This window comes from Selaginella moellendorffii, unplaced genomic scaffold (genome assembly GCF_000143415.4).
Source record: "Selaginella moellendorffii unplaced genomic scaffold, v1.0 SELMOscaffold_15, whole genome shotgun sequence".
Classification (NCBI taxonomy): domain Eukaryota; kingdom Viridiplantae; phylum Streptophyta; class Lycopodiopsida; order Selaginellales; family Selaginellaceae; genus Selaginella; species Selaginella moellendorffii.
Genome location: NW_003314276.1, coordinates 1,815,188 through 1,834,712, shown reverse-complemented (window position 1 = coordinate 1,834,712; position 19,525 = coordinate 1,815,188). Strand labels below are relative to the sequence as shown.

Here is a 19,525-nt window from a genome sequence, read left to right as displayed (position 1 = left end):
TATTTGCTCGAGCCTTGTCAAATGGATTTCCACCTATGAACATGATGGATTTTAAGCTTAGTTGTTAATGAGCTTCATAGCATCCTTATGCATATGTTTCTTATTTGAGAATAAGGGGTAAAGAAAATAGAAAAATGTTTCAAACCTTGAAAGATGAGGAAGAACTACAAGCACAAAACAAAGTAATGACACCACTTTCTTCCATAAATTTTTAATCTCTCTAAAAAAATCTAACCCTAGCAAGCATTAATCTAAGCTAAATTGTTAGTGCTTATGTCTTGTGATGCAATCTAGAACTAGTGTTATAACAACACACCCTAGAACAATGGTGCACCTTGGCAAACAAAAGTCTTTGCAAATCTATACTCTATCCTCAATAATAGTTGGAAATGCCAAAGCTACAAGATTTCTTAAGATTGATCAATCTAGAGAACACTATATTGCTTGGTACTAACTTCAAACACTCAAACCAGGAGATTATTCCTGAATAACTTTTGAATAATTCAAAAATAATTCCCAAATCTTGATAAAGAAATAAAACATTAGATAATGTCCTAGGAAAGAGAATGCCACCACCAACTCTCACAGCCTAGATTCCAAAACCCATATGCTACTTATTATCACCAGATTTGATGCATCAAGCAACACAAAAATACTTGAACAATACCTATTTAACAAAGGGATATTAGAACATAGAATGCACCTCAATCTTGCCTTTGAGATCTGTGAAATTTCTTCTTGGATAAATGGCATCTACACAAAAACTTTAAGGAATTAGCATTTATACCATTGATGTTTAAGAAGAAATTTATATAGCTTTGATCTTAATTAAATTAGCTACCTTGTTTGATGAATAACTTCAACACAATTTGAGAGCCACGTGATTTCATGTATATGACAATGGGTGTTGCAAATGAAGGTTATTGCTTAGGGATTTAGGTTATACTTTATTTCTCTCTCTCTCTCTCTCTCTCTCTCTAAATACATTAGGTATAATAGATTGAAATAGCACGATTCCCATAATAGGTGTTAATGGTTGGGAAGAAAGTCAAAATTTGGTAGTCATAGTCAAAGTAACAAAAAAAAAAATCAATTTATGTTATTTTATTAAGGTCATTTGCTTAGGCTAGTTGATATTTTATGTAGGGAGTACTTTTTTATCTATGCAAGGATTTATATTGCATCATGTAAAGGTGTTTTATATAGAGAATTTTTTTTTTTTTTTACATTTATCCACTAAAATATAAATATAAATGTTAAATGACATTATGATAAAAATAAAGTTGTTATTTTGCCTTTATCCTGTAATGTTGGACTTGAAATTACACATAACACATGACTAATAAAAAAAAAGCACTATAAGCCCTTTAGTAAGAAAAACATATACACATCCAATATCTTAAGGTTAAGTCAATTTTGACGATGATTCTTCATCATATTTTGCCAGGAAAATGATCATTTACAAGAAGCCATGCTTACTGGAATAACCAAGATTGCTTTAAAAAGTTTCTTCATCAAAATAATATTCTCTACTCTATTTATATCTATATGTCAAATTTTGTTTTTTAAATTCACTGTTTCATTCTCATTTTTATTCATTCCTCAATCTCTTCTTCAAGCTTTATTGCTTCATTTTAGAGTTAAGGAGGTTTGAGGGTAAAAATGAGGTGATTACACATTGGTAAACACTAGGATATCCTTAATAGGTATATATTCTTATAGATATATTTTATTGTGACATTCTTAAAAAATCATTAAATGTGAATGTCAAGTGATGACATTTTTTTCAATGGTCGGAGTGGACTAAAAACAAAATGCAAAAGTATTTCAGGCATATATAGACACACAATTATTGGTCCTCTAAGTGTTCACATATCTTATGGACACACAATTATTGGTCCTCTGAGTGTTCACATATCCTATCAGCATCGCAACCTTTTTGAACCCAATTTCTCTAGAAGCACTGTACTGCCTCAGCCCTAAAATATTATTGTGAAGGTGAGATCATCCAATCCATATTTTAATTGGAGGGATTATACACCTGATGAAGCTAACTTAACAGCTTTGCTCACTTCGTGTGCCCACAAAGGCACTGATGCCATAGCTCGGCATCTCTTTGTGTCTTTCCAATTTGATCACTCCAAACCCTCAAAGATAATATGGCATCTCCCACAGGAGATTCTTAGCGTTTTGGATATACCCTGCCTGACTAATCATACACGAGTAGTGTACCCAGATTCCATGGATTGGAAGTGCTTGGAGCTGCAGCAAGTGGAGATGCAATGAAAGTTGCCATTAGTGTGGAGCCTAGTAACAGTGCTTTATATGTTCTTATTACCAATTCTCACATAGTTACATAGCTTAGATATTTTCAAGAGATTATATCAATTTACAAATTTTCTTACAAGGTGGCATGGTTCTGGTTGGCTATTTGATCAGCATTTATAAAGATCCCATGGAATCCATATGGAACTCTAGCAGGCAACTCTATAGAAGCCACTGTCTCAAGTGTGGGCGATTTGGCATCCATGACCAAAAGCTCTGAGACACCACTTTCCTCATCGTGGATGTAGCTTAAGACGCATCCATCGTCTTCCTCCTTGCCATTTACCACAAAGAAAGGCTTGCCACAAAACTGACCTCGTTCAAATCTCCTCGATGCCACAAGGCATGGCTCGTTTAGATCTGGGTCACTTGTTCCATCGATGACCACCTTGGGCAGCCGTGGAGCGTCCAAATCGACCTTGGCCAGACCCGAGATTTTGGGCCATGGCCCATAGTAGCACATGTAAACGTACCGATTCTTCCGCCTCAGGAATTTCTGGTTGATCTGTCCAAAATCCAGTCCAGCCGAGCACACGTGTTGCTTCCACGACCATCCAGATCGAAGGTCCAGGTGGATCTCGTGCAATCTGTTGGACAATCCGGCGATATCGTCAAACAGATGTTCCACCGGCGTAATGGACGAGCTGAGTACGACGATCTTGTCCGTCCCTTCCTCCCACGCGTTGATGTAGTGGAATGATGTCCAATCCGGGACGTCGATCCAGGAGATCCCACGGTCGGGATGCGAGGGATGACCCCGAATCTGGGAACCTTGGCAGTATCTCCATCAATTACCAGTTTGTTCTTGAGAACTTCATCACGAGCTGATTCTCTGGAAGGATTACGTAGTTCTCTGTTATCGCGAAGTCGTGAAACAAGCAGCCACACGTCGAAATCGGGGCTCTTCCTCCTGTCCGGGCTCGCCCAGAAGTAGCGGAGGTGGGGATTGATCCGCGAAGAGCTCGCCAGAGATTGGATCGATCTTTGGATGAGCGCACATCGGCAAGAACAATCGCTTGTTGAAGCTGTAGCGGCCCATGGTGATCAAATCCCCTGCTGGGCATATGGCATATCATACGCTGGGATGGCCTACTTCGATCCCATCCCGCCGAAGATATTGATCAGGCCCAGACGGTGTGGCATGCATTGCGACCAAATTAACTGTGCAATTGGCATACCTAAATATATTGATCCCTCCAATAGAATTTTAGAGCTATGGATTAGATAAGATCAATATTTTAGGGCTTACTCTGACAGTTCAAACTTTGAGCTAAACTTATAACTGGATAGGGTCATATTTAAAAGATATAGCAATAAGTATCTTATTATGGTGGTGGTAGTGATATCACATCATCGCTATTGCGATAGCTCGTCCCCAGCCGCTTAGCCCTTCTCTTGGTCTCTCCTGGTATGCTCTCGTCTCACAAACTGCTGCAGAACATGTTACTAGGATCGATTGATGATCAAATTGCAATATCTCCCACATGCTTGTAAGTATACCACCTCGCACACAAGACATATATCCCAAGGTTGATGATGCTGAGAATAGTGAGCAGCCAGTAGAAGTAATCAATGTGAGCCCTGTTGAGATTGTCATTGATCCAGTTGCCGTCAACCCCCCCACCTTTTGTACTTGTAAACTTGACCACCATCTCCACGAGCAAGCTGCTGATGAAGCTCCCGATGGAGATGGTGCTGAGATAGAGCGCCACTCCAATGCTTCGCATGGAATCCGGGGCTTGATCGTAGAAGAACTCGTTCTGGCCGACGGAGATGAAAACCTCGCGAACTCACTGCAGCAAGAGCCAGAATGCGCTCATCGGGACCGTCGACTGGGGGCGATCCAACAGACCATGTTGCCTAGCCACTCGCAAGCGCTTCATCTCCACCACCGCGGCGATGGCGATGGAGACCGTGGAGATGACCTGGCCGATCCCGATGCGCTGGAGCATCGTGATCCCTCGCTCGTTCCCCGTGATCCGGCACGCGAATGGCACGAAGCAGCGGTCGTAGAGCGGCATGATGATGCAAATGGTGAGGATGAAGAGCGTGAAGGAGGCGGCTGGGATCTGGAATCGCCCCAGATGCCGCTCGATGGTGTCGCCCTGGTTGAGGAATAAGGTGCCCACCTGGGCGAAGACGCTGCTAAAGATGAGGTTCGTGAACCAGATGGGCATCACTCGCACTAGGAGCTTCACTTCCTCGACTTGCGTCACTGGGCACAGGCTCCACGGCTTCACTTCCTTGCTCTGCAGATCCTTCTCGCTCACCACCGCCGCCTTGTTCAGGAATCTGCTCGCGATCAATCGTAGTAAGCTAAGATTGTTCTTCTGGACTTACGTGAATTCTTTACTCCTGGGGAGGTTCCGAATGTGTGGGAACTGCGCCTCCTTGTCGCTCAGCTCGTACAGCTTCTCATCGTCGTCTGGAACGCTCACATTCCACTTCCTGGTGGCCGCCACCAGGACCTGAGCGACGCGGGTGAAGGGACTTCCAGCGGGCTTTTGGGTGCGATAGTTTGATCTCCCGGAGAAGAAGAGCAGGGTGGCGAGGGCGACGACAGCGGTAGCGCCGCCCCATCCCCACGTCCATCCGTAAGTCACCTGGATGTAGACGAGGGCAGTGACCGAGAACTTCAAGATGGAAGCTAAAGAGGAAAAGAAGCGATTGAAAGCACAAGTAAAAGCCGAGGAGAAGCAGAAGAGGAAGGCACTGAAGAAGAAAATGAAAGAGAACGGTGAAGCTGGCGAGCCAGAAGCAAAGAGAGCTGATCGAAGCAGAAGAGCTGCCGAGGAGGATGACGATGGAAACAAAGGAGGTTCCGATGAGGATGACAGGTATAGCAGGAGGAAAAGCTCTGCCGAGGACAGCGACGGGGAAGACAGGCATAGAAACAAAATAGGTGCTTCTTCACGGGATGATCGAGAAGATCGCAGCAAAAGAATTCCCGAGAGAGACGAGCAAGACAGGTACAGAAGCAACCAAGTTCGCGAGGACGATGATACGAGAAGTAGAAAGCGGGAGAGACATGTGGATGAACGGCATCGCAGGCACGAAGACAGGCACAGGGACAGGAGGAAAACCGTGGCTCCGGCAAGCCACCGCTGCCGAGGAAGAAAGCCCAGCTGAGCGAGGAGGAGAAGATGGCGCGGCTGAGAGAGATGCAGCAGGACGCGGAGCTCCACGAGGAGCAGCGATGGCAGCGGATCAAACGCGCCTCGGCGAGCGACGCTGTCCAGGAGGAGAAGGACTCGATCAAGTCGGGGAAGAACTTCCTGGACGAGACGAACAGGAGTGTCTATGGCACCGAGAATGGAGGCAGTGCCTCGGTCGCGGACACTTTGCATCGGCGATCGCACTACCGCGAGAAGTTCACGGACAAGAACGCGTTTAGGCGATCATAGAGATGATCGCGTAGAGATGGCAAAGAAACTTTTGGGAAGAACTAAAGAACCATTTGATCAATCAACTGGAGTTCTTTTAGTATGACATGGAATTTATTGACAACTGGAAGAATCATCGATGAATGGGAGCCTTTTCGTTTCTATCGCTAGTATCTAGTGCCAGGGATGAGAGTATCGAAGAAATGGAGCCTTGGGTCTTGAGGCTGTGGGATACAACCACTGCCCATCACTCCTCCCCCTTGGTTCTTGTGATCCTGAGCTTGGATCTTGCTGCTTGCCCTTCTCAAATTGAGACATGCATGTTTGAATTTTACAAATGGAAATCCCAAAGCTGCAAAGACGATGGTGGTGTAGGTCAAGACACTAATCTCCGAATTGATGATTGTTTCTACAACTCTCAAGGCACTAGCCAAGATTGCATCAACAGATATGCTTTTTTTCTCATAGAGAGCAATGTATGGTCAAGAGGTTTTATTGGATGGAATAAAAAAGTGTAGCAATCTATCTGCAGCTTGTAAGCTTCACAATGAGATCAAGTGCCTCCTTGCGGCAGGAGATTGTTTGGCATCCAATTTTCTGGTGCAAATGTATGGGAGGTGTGGATGCCCTGAGGCGGCATGGCAAGTATCTAGATCGAGGAGTGGAATGCCATGCCACATCAAACATCAGGTTTACTCCTGTTTTTTATTCCGTGTGTGTGTGAGAGTGAGAGAGAGAGAGAGAGAGAGAGAGAGAGAGAGAGAGAGAGAGAGAGGCCGGAATGCAATGATAGTCTGCCACAAACGGGCATTTGGATAAAGAAATGCATCTTTGAGCTTATGCCGGAAAGGAGCTAATATCTTAGACCACAATTCTATCAAAGACCACCAACATATGCCAATTAAGGACTCTGTTTATGCCGAGAGATCTTGTTTCTTGGAAATCTCATCTAGCAGCAACTGCCCAAGCTGGGCATTTGCAGGAGGCGAAGAACATCTTTTCCAACATGCCAGAGTTTGCTCCTCTGTCGTTCACGCCCAGTGCTTTGGCCACCCTCATAAGGATTTGGTTGCGTCCACTGCTTTGCTGTGTTGTCTTGTGCTGTGCTTATGCATATCATGACGACAGTAGGCTGAGCAGAATTTTTACAGCATACAGCGTTTGCTTGCACTGCAATGCTGCGCTTGTATTCTCAAGAACGGACTCAGCCATATATTTAGGTCTGCCTGATCAAGACGAGCATTTAGTCCGAAAGAATCTCTTTGATGCGAGACGAGACTGCCATACCATCGAAACAATGCCGATCACAGCGTGATACCAGATTGTGCCCGAAATGGACGTATGCTTTTTGAGAAGAGAATCTTTGACAACTCCAATGTTTTTGAATATTTTTGTTCATCAATAAGAATATTTATCTACTTCATCACCGCTATGTGGACTACATGGCAAAAACTTTTGTCTCCATAAAGGTTGATTGGATTTTCCCTTAACAATAAATCTCAGCACTTCAAAAAACTAATTTTTAGAATGGGTGTGCGATTGATAGTTTCCATTGTTGCCTCGCTTGCTGCTTTGATCATTCCTAAAACATTTGGGTGTGGGGATTTCTCACTTACTTGTAATATAGTTGAATTCAACTTAACCACTATTCATTTAGAATGGTGTCTCCCTGGAAAATCTGAGATTTATTTGGTCTTGGACAATCACATCCACAATGATAATGGGAATTTAAAGTGTGGCGGGGCAAATTTCTTAGAGACATGCACGCCCACAGGTTGCATGTATAACAATGAAAACATCCCAAAGTTGGTCTACTATGCGACGTGCAAAGACAACAGTGGTGCGGATCATGAAACTAATCTCCAAATTGATGATTGTGTCTACAACAACCAAGGAACCATCCAAGATTGTGCATGATTATATGGTTTTTTCTTACAGAGAACCAGATTGTCGAGAGGTTTTGTTGGATGCAATAAAGAAGTGTACCAATCTATCCACAGCTTCTAAGCTCCACAATGAGATTGAGCACCTCCTCGCGGCAGGAGACTGCTTGGCATGCAATTTGGTGGTGCAAATGTATGGGAGGTGTGGATGCCCAAAGGCAGCATGGCAAATCTTTCGTGGCTCTACATCACGGGATCGATTCTCGTGGAATGCCATGCTCTCTGCCTTCGCATCAAACAGCTATCTTGACCAAGGAAAGCAGTTGTTTGATCGAATGCCCGAATGGGATGTTGCTTCATGGTCGATCATGATCACTGCCTTCTCTCGGCATGGCTTACTCCTACAGGCAAAAGAAGTTTTCGATTCCATGAGAGAGAGAGGCCTTGTAGCATGGAACGCAATGATCTTAGCATATGCCACAAACGGGTATTTGGATAAAGCAATGCAGCTCTTTGAGCTTATGCCAGAAAGGAGCTTAATCTCTTGGACCACAATTCTATCCAAATCCACCAACTTGTTTTAAATAACGACACTCTTCAGCTCCATGCCTGAGAGAGATCTTGTTGCTTGGAACTCTCAACTATCAGCACTTGCCCAAGCTGGGCATTTGCAGGAGGCGAAGGACATCTTCTCCAACATGCCAGAATTTGATGCTCTGTCTTTTACGTCCATGATTCAGTGCTTTGGCCAGCACGGCCTTTTGGAAGATGCCAAGTATTTCTTCCTCGCGCTGCCTCACAAGGATTTGGTTGCCTCCACGGTTTTGCTTGTCGTCTTGGCGGAAAGTGGCTGCTTTCACGAGGCAAAGAATCTGTTTGAGTCGATGGAGTGTATCGATGTGGTTTCATGCGCAGTAATCCTGTCCGCTTACGCAGATCACGAGGACAGTAGCATCGCGGAGGCTGAGCAAATATTTTACACCATGCAGCGCCACAACGCGTTTGCTTGCACTGCAATGCTGCGCTTGTATTCTCGACGAGGGCGGACTCACGACGCCGAAGCCATATATTTAGGTCTGCCTGATCAAGGCGAGCATTTAGTCCCGGCAACCGCTCTCATTACAGCATATGCTTGCAACGGGCATCTGGAAAAAGCAAAGAAACTCTTTGATGGAATGAAGGAGCGAAACGAGGTTACGTGGACTGCCATGCTGACAGGATATGTAAACAACCACAGGCTAGAAGACGCCCTGTGTATTTTTGAAAAAATGCCAGGTCACGGCGAAATACCACTGATTGTGCTCGTGTCGGCATATGCCCGAACTGGACATATGCTTTTGGCTAAGAGAATTTTTGACAACTCCAATGAAAAGAGTGCTATTGCTTTCAATGCTTTCTTGTCTGGTTTTTCATCAAATTTGCAGTTACTGGAAGCTAAAAGTGTGTTCGATTCAATCCAAGAAAGAAACCAATCTCCATGGAGTGAATGCTTTCTGCATATACCCAAAACGGGCATCTGGATATGGCAAATCGGATATTCTTAACAATGCCGGACAAGGACTTCATATCTTGGGATGCAATGCTGGCGGCATACTCTCGGATTGGGGCCATTTCCAGAGCCTTGGATGCCTTGCAAACCATGGTCACTACTAATACACCTGATGAAGCTAGCTTAACAGCTTTGCTCACGTCGTGTGCTCACAAAGGTGCTGCTGCCATAGCTGGGGATCTCTTTGTGTCTTTCCAGTTTGATCACTCCATCAAACCCTCAAAGCAACACTACTCATGTATGATTGGTGTGCTTGTCCAGTCAGGGTATATCCAAGACGCTGAGAATCTTCTGTGGGAGATGCCATACTACCCAGATTCCATGGATTGGAAGTGCTTGCTTGGAGCTGTAGCGAGTGGAGATGCAATGAAAAATGCCATTAGTGTGGAGCCTAGTAACAGTGCTCCATATGTTCTTATTGCCAATTCTCACATAGTTACATAGCTTAGATATTTTCAAGAGACTATATTAATTTTTACAATTATATCAAATTTTCTTAGACGGTGGCATGGTTTTGGTTGGCTATTTGATTGGCATTTATAAAGATCCCATGGAATCCATATGGAACTCCAGCAGGCAGCTCTATAGAAGCCACTATCTCAAGTGTGGGCGATTTGGCATCCATGACCAAAAGCTCCGAGACACCATTTTTCTCATCATGGACGTAGCTTAAGATGATGTATCCATCATCTTCCTCCTCGCCATTCGCCACAAAACTTACCACGTTCGAATCTCCTCGACGCCACACCAGATCGACCTTGGCCAGGCCACAGATTTTGGGCCATGGCCCATAGTAGCACATGTAGACGTACCAGTTCTTCTGCCCCAGGAATTTCTGGTTGATCTTTCCAAAATCCAGTCCCGCCGAGCACACATGTTGCTTCCACGACCGTCCAGATCAAAGGTCCAGGTGGATCTTGTGCAATCTGTTGGCCAATCCGGCGAAATCATCAAATAGATGTTCCACCGGCGTAATGGACACAACGATCTTGTCCATCCCTTCCTCCCAGGCGTGGATGTAGTGGAATTACATCCAATCCGGGATGTCGATCCAGAAGATCCCACAGCTGGGATGCGAGGGAGGATCAATCTGGGACCCTTGTGCAGTATTTCCATCAATGACCAGTTTGTTCTCGAGCACTACATCCTGGAAATTCATCTCTTTTTCTCCCGTCTGGGCTTGCCCAGAAGTAACGGAAGTGGTGATTGATCACTGAAGTTAACCACGGAAGAACTTACCAAAGATTTCTATTTTTGATGAGCACAAGTGAAATCTAGGCTATTATTCATGTAAAATCTAACCTTGGGCTTCACTAATCTACCTACTACCCCTCCTAATGCATCTTGGGTTAGAACCTCAATGCAATCCTCACCTAGTTGTTAGTGAGTGGTTGAACCATTTGATGTGGCAGTTAACTGAGGTGCATGCATGCCAGGAGTAAAGTGGGGGGTTATGCACTAAAAATCCCACAATGGGTATTTAAATTATATAAGCAATTATATGTGGGATTTTGGGCAAAAACTATATATGTGCATAATTCTAAAATAAAGTTACACTGCTAGGAATTTTATATATCTAATAAAATTCCAATAATTCTTCCTAAAATTTTAGAATTGTGGTACATAGTGAAGTTTTAGTGATTTTTTGTTTTCATTCTCATTTTCATTAACAATTCTAGTTATTCCTAATATGTACTGCCAAATTGATTTATTTTAAAAATTGTTCTATTTTTTATTCTAGGAATTTTGGCTTATAATTTCTACTTTAAATCACTAATCCTCGACAATGCTCTTGTTAGCTAGTGTTGCAACTATGTTGTGAATATCATTTAAACTCATGTTATAGAGTCAACAATAGTGTTATAAATTTGGTAACTTCTTCTTGAGTACCTCTCATCTTGAGTAAACATCCTATGAACTTTTTGAGAGATAATTATAAAAAGTTTAGTGAAGTATCTAACTTATAGCTCTGGTGTTGTGTGAGTGAATGAATGAATCTTAAAGTAAATATGCTAGCTACATTGATGTCACTGATAGAAATCCTAATTTGCAAAAGAGAACTAAGTCTAAAGTGGTCACACTTGTTTAGGGTAGGATCACTCAAAGGGTTAAAAAACCTATTATATACCTTTAGAGTAAAGGTTTAATTGTTTTTTTAAGTATATTCTTGGTGTTGCCTAATCTAAAATTTAAGTGTTTAAATAAAAGCCACTGATCCAATAACTAATTGAGATATATGATCTTCTTTTCTCAAACCTTATATGTGATGGTTTTTGAGACAAGTTGAGTGTAGACATATTTGCTCGAGCCTTGTCAAATGCCTTTCCACCTATGAACATGATGAATTTTAGAGTATTTCTTAAGCTTAGTTGTTAATGAGCTTCATGGCATCCTTGTGCATATGTTTCTTACTTGAGAATAGGGGGTAAAGAAAATAGAAAAATGTTTCAAATTTCGAAAGATGAGGAAGAACTACAAGCACAAGACAAAGTAATGACACCACTTTCTTCCATAAATTTTTAATCCCTCTAAAACATTATAACCCTAGCAAGCATTAATCTAAACTAAATTCTTAGTGCTTATATGTTGTGATGCAATCTAGAACTAGTGTTGTGACAACACACCCTAGAGTAATAGTGTGCCTTGGCAAACAAAAGTCTTTGCAAATCTACATTCCATCCCTAGTAATAGTTGAAAATGCCAAAGCTACAAGATTTCCCAAGATTGATCAATCTAGAGAATACTATGCTGCTTGACACTTAATGGCATCTACCCTAAACCCTAGATCTAACTTCAAACACTCAAACCAAGAGATTGTTCCTGAATAACCTTTGAATAATTCAGAGATAATTCCCAAACCTTGATAAAGAAATAAACCATTAGATAATGTCCTAGGAAAGAGAATGCCACCACCAACTCTCACAGCCTGGATTAGGTTTGATGCATCAAGCAACACAAAAGTACTTGGACAATACCTATTTAACAAAGGGATGTTAGAGCATAGAATACACCTCAGTCTTGCCTTTAAGATTTGTGAAATTTCTTCTTGGATAGAATGGCATCTACACAAAAACTTTAAGGAATTAGCACTTATACTATTGATATTTAGGAAGAAATTTATATAGCTTTGATCTTAATTAAATTTTAAATTGGCTACCTTGTTTAATGAATGACTTTAACACAGTTTGAGAGCCATGTGATTGCATGTATATGACAATGGGTGTTGCAGATGAAGGTTCTTGCTTACGCATTTAGGTTATACTTCATTTATTTCTCTCTCTCTCTCTCTCTCTCCATTAGGCATAATAGATTGAAATAGCATGATTTCCATAATAGGTGTGAATGGTTGGGCAAGAAAGTCAAAATTTGCTAGTCATAGTCAAAGTAACAAAAAAATTATCAATTTATGCTATTTTATTAAGGTTATTTAGGGAGTACTTTCTTATCTATGCAAGGATTTATATTGCATCATGTATATATAGCAAATTTTTTATTTGTTTTTACATTTATCCACTAAATATAAATATAAATGTTAAATGATATTATGATAAAATAAAGTTGCTATTTTGCCTTTATCCTGTAATGTTGTGACTTAGGACTTGAAACTACACCTAACACATAACTAATAATATATATATCTATAAGCCCTTTAGTAAAAAAAATATATACATATCCAATATCTTAAGGTTTAGTCAATTTTGAAAATGATTCTCCATCACATTTTGCCTGGAAAATCATCATTTACAAGCAACCATGCTTACTGGAATAACCAAGATTGCTCTAAAGAGTTCCTTCATCAAAACAACATTCTCTGAGGGTAAAAATGAAGTGATAGGATATCCTTAATAGGTATATATTAAGTATATTCTACTGTGACATTCTTAAAAAATCATCAAAAGTTTGAATGTCAAGTGATGATATTTTTTTCAATTGTCCTTAGACAGGGAGTAGACTAAAAACAAAATACAAAAGCATTTCAGGCATATACAGACACATAATTATTGGTCCTCTGAGTCCTACGCACACACAATTATTGGTCCTCTGAGTGTTCACCTATCCTACGGACACACAATTATTGGTCCTCTGAGTATTCACATATCCTATCAGCATTGCAACCTTTTCATACCCAATTTCTCTAAAAGCATTGTACTGCCTCAGCCTTAAAATATTATTGCGAGAGATCATCCAATCCAATACACCTGATGAACTTAACTGCTTTGCTCACTTCGTGTGCCCACAAAGGCACTAATGCCATAGCTTGGCATCTCTTTGTGTCTTTCCAGTTTGATCACTCCATCAAACCCTCAAAGCGAATATGGCATCTCCCACAGAAGATTCTCAGTGTTTTGGATATACCCTACCCAACTAATCATACAGGAGTAGTGTGGATTGGAAGTGCTTGCTTGGAGCTGCCGCAAGTGGAGATGCAATGAAAATTGCCAGTAATGTGGAGCCTAGTAATAGTGCTCCATATGTTCTTATTACGAATTCTCACATAGTTACATAAGAGATTATATCAATTTACAAATTTTCTTACAAGGTGGCATGGTTCTGATCGGCTATTTGATCGGCATTTATAAAGATCCCATGGAATCCATATGGAACTCTAGCAGGCAACTCTATAGAAGCCACTGTCTCAAGTGTGGGCGATTTGGCATCCATGACCAAAAGCTCCGAGACACCACTTTCCTCATTGTGGACATAGCTTAAGACGTATCCATCGTCTTCCTCCTCGCCATTCGCCACAAAGAAAGGCTCACCACAAAACTGACCTCGTTCGAATCTCCTCGACGCCACAATGCACGGCTCATTTAAATCTGGGTCACTTGTTCCATCGATGACCACCCTGGGCAGCCGTGGAGCGTCCAAATCGATTTTGGCCAGGCCCGAGATTTTAGGCCATGGCCCATAGTAGCACATGTAGACGTACCGATTCTTCCGCCCCAGGAATTTCTGGTTGATCTGTCCAAAATCCAAGCCAGCCGAGCACACGTGTTGCTTCCACGACCGTCCAGATCGAAGGTCCAGGTGGATCTCGTGCAATCTGTTAGACAATCCGGCGATATCGTCAAACAGATGTTCCACGGGCGTAATGGACGAGCTGAGCACGACGATCTTGTCCGTCCCTTCCTCCCAGGCGTTGATGTAGTGGAATGATGTCCAATCCGGGACGTCGATCCAGCGAATGCCGGAATATCCCACGGTCGGGATGCGAGGGATCACCCCGAATCTGGGAACCTTGGCGGTATCTCCATCAATGACAAGTTTGTTCTTGAGCACTACATCCTGGAACTTCATCACGAGCTGATTCTCTGGAAGGATTGCGTAGTTCTCTGTTATCGCGAAGTCGTGAAACAAGCACGGGTCCGGCAGCCACACGTCGAAATCGGGGCTCTTCCTCCCGTCCGGGCTCGCCCAGAAGTAGCGGAGGTGGGGATTGATCACCGGATTGAAGCTAACCGCGAAGAGCTCGCCAGAGATTGGATCGATCTTTGGATGAGCGCACATCGGCAAGAACAATCGGTTGTTGAAGCTGTAGCGGCCCATGGTGATCAAATCCCCTGCTGGTGTGATACTCACGGCATATGGCATATCATCCTCGGACATGGCCAGAATTCGGCGATCGAAGTAGGCCATCCCAGCGTTGGAGGTTCCCATCCCGCCCAAGATATTGATCAGGCCCAGAGCCGTGCGCATCACAAACAGCCCGAATCGTGCGAGCCCAGCATAGCTGCTCATGGTGCCCAGTGTGTAGGGGAAGAGAGGCTTGCCCGCTGCTTGCTCCTGGACGAATCGATTGTTCTGGGTGAATCGCGCGCAGTAGACTGGAGCTTGATCCTCTTCATCGCCGAACTTGACAGAGTGGAGCATCCCATGGCCATCGAAGTAGTGGTAGCCGGCGGGAGGGGGATGGAGTGGATTGGAGCCATTGCGGATGTAAGCACCGCCGCGGAGGCAGCGAGGGATCTCGCCAGTGACTCGGCGGCACGGCGTTGGCGGGAACTCTGTAACAGGCGCGAAATTATCCGCGAGCTGGATCTGGGGGTCTTGCGAGGGAGGGAACTCGCGGGGATCGATGTACGTGGCGATGAGATTCTCCACAGTGTCGCACAGGGCTACCGCCACCGCCCGCGCCTCTTCGATTGGATTGGGGATTGAGAATCCAGGGGTATTGATATACTTGCGAGAGGATTTGGTGGCGGTGGCTGTGATCCCTGATGATCTTCTCTTGGGTGGAGCTGGGAAGGAGAAGTTGGTAAGGCTATAACCAATATCAATCCCAGCTGTGGCATGCATTGAGACAGAATCAATGACTAAAAACAGTGCCATTGGCATATATAAATACATTGATCCCTCCAATCGAATTGGATTGGCCTCTCTGAGCCACACCATTCGCATAGATAAGATGATGGCGCCATAGAGAAAGTTTTTAAAGCTTACTCTGAGGATTCCAGCTACTTGGGATGTCGACCAATTGGAAGCAATGCGCGTGATAATTGGGTGTCGGCATTTGGAGATGTCTAGCTTTCCTCTCGTACCCGTCTAGGAAGCATGGGACCTTACCTTTACATGATGCAATGTAAACATTTGGAGATTTCTAGCTTTCCTCTTGTACCCGTCTAAGAAGCATGGGACCTTACCTTTACATGATGCAATGTAAATCCTGAGCACTCGAGTGTCCCACATAAGAAAGTACTCTCCGCGCGAAATATCATCTTTGTTCGGTTTTGCTGGATGGAATAGAGAACTGTATCAAATTTCTTCATCCACCTAGCTGGCAATGACGTGGACACTCCCATCGGATAGGAAAATTTGGCTAAGTTTACAGTTAGCCTTAAGGAGAAGCTGCACCCTCAATTTTGATCCACTATCTCGATGTGATCAAGACCTGGGAGAAAAACCCATTTTGGGTTTTAGAGAGGATCTTACATCTACATCGTCCAATGGATGCATGACCTTCTGAAGTGTTGGACGTCACCAAGAACAAGAAAGAATGTAATCGAATGGGAGTGTGCCGGTCAAAAAACGAGAAAGACCACAGTCGTCGGACGTCGGACTGACAGATGGGAAGGTGTAAACATCGCCAATTAGGTGGAGAGAGACTAAAACAAGATGATGTTTAACTCCTTGCGGCGGGAAATAATTTTGGTGGTGCAGTGTATATAAGGTGTGGATGCCCATAGATGGCATAGCAAGTCTTTCGCAGCCCTAGATTGAGGAATTGATTCTCGTGGAATGCCATGCTCTTCGCCTTCACATCTCTTGACCAGGGCAAGCAGCTGGTTGATTGAATGCCCGAGTGGGACGATCATGATCACTGCCTTCTCTTGGTATGGATTCCTCCAACAAGCAGACGACGTTCCTGATTATGCCAGTAACAGGCATTTGGATAAAGTAATGCCAGAAAGGAGCTTAATCTCTTGGAGCACGATTCTATCAAATGTGCCAAGTAGGGGGGTCTTGTATCTATGCCAAAGTCTACATTTGCAAAAGACAAAGAGAATTTTCTTGGGCTCCCTCAGAAGTGCTTGTATGCTTGGCTTGGTGGAAAGTGAGTCCATGGAGCAACAACAGTAGAATTGCTGAAAAAATTCTTAACGCAGACGCTTTTTCTTGCAATGTAATGCTGCCCTGGTTTGCTCCAATGCCAGGAAAGGGCATCTGGAAAAGCTAAAGAATCGAAGATGTGTGTGGACAGCATGTAAACAACCAAAGGTTAGAGAAAACGCTGTGAATTTTGAAAGAATGCCAGATCACAGCGTGATACCATAGTGTGGAGCCAAGTAACAATGCTCCATATGTTCTTATTGCCAATTCTCACATAGTTACATAGATTAGTAATTACAAGAGATTATATCAACTTACAACTATATCAAAATTTCTTACAAGGTGGCATGGTTCTGGTTGGCTATTTGATCGGAATTTATAAAGATCCCATGGAATCCATATGGAACTCTAGCAGGCAACTCTATAGAAGCCACTGTGTCAAGCGCAGGCGATTTGGCATCCATGATCAAAAGCTCCGAGACACCACTTTTCTCATCGTGGACGTAGCTTAAGACGTATCCATTGTCTTCCTCCTCGCCATTCGCCACAAAGAAAGGCTCGCCACAAAACTTACCACGTTCGAATCTCCTCGACCCCACAACGCACGGCTCGTTTAGATCCGGGTCACTTGTTCCATCGATTACCACCCTGGGCAGCCGTGGAGCGTCCAAATCGACCTTGGCCAGGCCGGAGATTTTGGGCCATGGCCCATAGTAGCACATGTAAACGTACCGATTCTTCCGCCCCAGGAACTTCTGGTTGATCTGTCCAAAATCCAGTCCGGCCGAGCACACGTGTTGCTTCCACGACCGTCCAGATCGAAGATCCAGGTGGATCTCGTGCAATCTGTTGGACAATCCGGCGAAATCGTCAAAGAAATGTTCCACCGGCGTAATGGACGAGCTGAGCACGACGATCTTGTCCGTCCCTTCCTCCCAGGCATTGATGTAGTGGAATGACGTCCAATCCGGGACGTCGATCCAGCGAATGCCGGAAGATCCCACGGTCGGGATGCGAGGGATCACCCCGAATCTAGGAACCTTGGCGGTATCTCCATCAATGACCAGTTTGTTCTTGAGCACTACATCCTGGAACTTCATCACGAGCTGAGTCTCTGGGAGGATTGCGTAGTTCTCTGTTATCGCGAAGTCGTGAAACAAGCATGGGTCCGGCAGCCACACGTCGAAATCGGGGCTCTTCCTCCCGTCCGGGCTCGCCCAGAAGTAGCGGAGGTGGGGATTGATCACCGGATTGAAGCTAACCGCGAAGAGCTCGCCAGAGATTGGATCGATCTTTGGATGAGCGCACATCGGCAAGAACAATCGGTTGTTGAAGCTGTAGCGGCCCATGGTGATCAAATCCCCTGCTGGTGTGATACTCACGGCATATGGCATATCATCCTCGGACATGGCCAGGATTCGGCGATCGAAGTAGGCCATCCCAGCGTTGGAGGTTCCCATCCCGCCCAAGATATTGATCAGGCCCAGAGCCGTGCGCATCACGAACAGCCCGAATCGTGCGAGCCCGGCATAGCTGCTCATGGTGCCCAGTGTGTAGGGGAAGAGAGGCTTGCCCGCTGCTTGCTCCTGGACGAATCGATTGTTCTGGGTGAATCGCGCGCAGTAGATTGGAGCTTGCTCTTCTTCATCGCCGAACTTGACAGAGTGGAGCATCCCGTGGCCGTCGAAGTAGTTGTAGCCGGCGGGAGGGGGATGGAGTGGATTGGAGCCATTGCGGATGTAAGCACCGCCGCGGAGGCAGCGAGGGATCTCGCCAGTGACTCGGCGGCACGGCGTTGGCGGGAACTCTGCAACAGGCGCGAAATTATCCGCGAGCTGGATCTGGGGGTCTTGCGAGGGAGGGAACTCGCGGGGATCGATGTACGTGGCGATGAGATTCTCCACAGTGTCGCACAGGGCTACCGCCACCGCCCGCGCCTCTTCGATTGGATTGGAGATTGAGAATCCAGGGGTATTGATATACTTGCGAGAGGATTTGGTGGCGGTGGCTGTGATCCCTGATGATCTTCTCTTGGGTGGAGCTGGGAAGGAGAAGTTGGTAAGGCTATAACCAATATCAATCCCAGCTGTGGCATGCATTGAGACAGAATCAATGACTAAAAACAGTGCCATTGGCATATATAAATACATTGATCCCTCCAATCGAATTGGATTGGACTCTCTGAGCCACACCATTCGCATAGATAGGATGATGGCGCGATAGAGAAAGTTTTAAGGCTTACTCTGAGGATTCTAGCTACTTGGGATGTCGACCAATTGGAAGCAATGCGCGTGAGAACAATGTCGGCATTTGGAGATGTCTAGCTTTCCTTTCGTACCCGTCTAGGAAGCATGGGACCTTACCTTTACATAATGCAATGTAAATCCTGAGCACTCGAGTGTCCCACATAAGAAAGTACTCCCTGCGCGAAATATCTTTGTTTGGTTTTGCTGGATGGAATAGAGAACTGTATCAAATTTCTTCATCCACCTAGCTGGCAATGACGTAGACACTCCCATCTGATAGGAAAATTTGGCTAAGTTAACAGTTAGTCTTAAGGAGAAGCCCGCTGCACCCTCAATTTTGATCCACTATCTCGAGATCAAAAGTGGCTGCAAAGTGATCAAAACCTGGGAGAAAAACCCATTTTGCGTTTTAGAGAGGATCTTACATCTACATCCTCCAATGGATGCATGCCCTTCTGAAGTGTTGGACGTCTCCACCAAGAACAAGAAAGAATGTAATCGAATGGGTCAAAAAACGAGAAAGACCACAGTCAAGATTCCAGAATAATTGATTGACCGTTTGACCCACTTGACCTTTGATAGGTCTTTGAC

At 44.3% G+C, this 19,525-nt stretch overlaps 6 protein-coding genes and 1 pseudogene across 6 annotated transcripts; 2 read left to right on the top strand and 5 right to left on the bottom strand.

The window, feature by feature from the left end:
• Positions 1–2,401: 2,401 nt before the first annotated feature.
• On the bottom strand, positions 2,402–3,364 carry LOC9633183 (9-cis-epoxycarotenoid dioxygenase NCED1, chloroplastic). Its single transcript, XM_002970713.2, has 2 exons — positions 3,214–3,364; positions 2,402–3,096 (listed from the first exon to the last, which is right to left on the bottom strand). Exons 1-2 carry the CDS (start codon positions 3,362–3,364, stop codon positions 2,402–2,404), a joined length of 846 nt encoding a protein of 281 aa, XP_002970759.2.
• A 424-nt stretch (positions 3,365–3,788) lies between these two features.
• On the bottom strand, positions 3,789–4,277 carry LOC9633182 (annotated as a pseudogene).
• A 688-nt stretch (positions 4,278–4,965) lies between these two features.
• LOC9641300 (vicilin-like seed storage protein At2g18540) lies at positions 4,966–5,729 on the top strand. The gene is made up of 2 exons (XM_002970862.2): positions 4,966–5,294; positions 5,384–5,729. The coding sequence occupies exons 1-2, from the start codon at positions 4,966–4,968 to the stop codon at positions 5,727–5,729; spliced, it is 675 nt and encodes a 224-aa protein (XP_002970908.2).
• A 2,467-nt stretch (positions 5,730–8,196) lies between these two features.
• On the top strand, positions 8,197–9,135 carry LOC9633181 (pentatricopeptide repeat-containing protein At4g02750). Its single transcript, XM_024675545.1, has one exon. The coding sequence runs from the start codon at positions 8,197–8,199 to the stop codon at positions 9,133–9,135; it is 939 nt and encodes a 312-aa protein (XP_024531313.1).
• Positions 9,136–9,636: 501 nt separating this feature from the next.
• On the bottom strand, positions 9,637–9,942 carry LOC112346496 (zeaxanthin 7,8(7',8')-cleavage dioxygenase, chromoplastic-like). The gene has a single exon (XM_024675544.1). The coding sequence runs from the start codon at positions 9,940–9,942 to the stop codon at positions 9,637–9,639; it is 306 nt and encodes a 101-aa protein (XP_024531312.1).
• A 3,731-nt stretch (positions 9,943–13,673) lies between these two features.
• LOC9633180 (9-cis-epoxycarotenoid dioxygenase NCED3, chloroplastic) lies at positions 13,674–15,437 on the bottom strand. The gene has a single exon (XM_024675543.1). The coding sequence runs from the start codon at positions 15,435–15,437 to the stop codon at positions 13,674–13,676; it is 1,764 nt and encodes a 587-aa protein (XP_024531311.1).
• A 1,586-nt stretch (positions 15,438–17,023) lies between these two features.
• LOC9633179 (9-cis-epoxycarotenoid dioxygenase NCED3, chloroplastic) lies at positions 17,024–18,787 on the bottom strand. The gene has a single exon (XM_024675541.1). It carries the CDS (start codon positions 18,785–18,787, stop codon positions 17,024–17,026), a length of 1,764 nt encoding a protein of 587 aa, XP_024531309.1.
• Between the last annotated feature and the right edge of the window lie 738 nt (positions 18,788–19,525).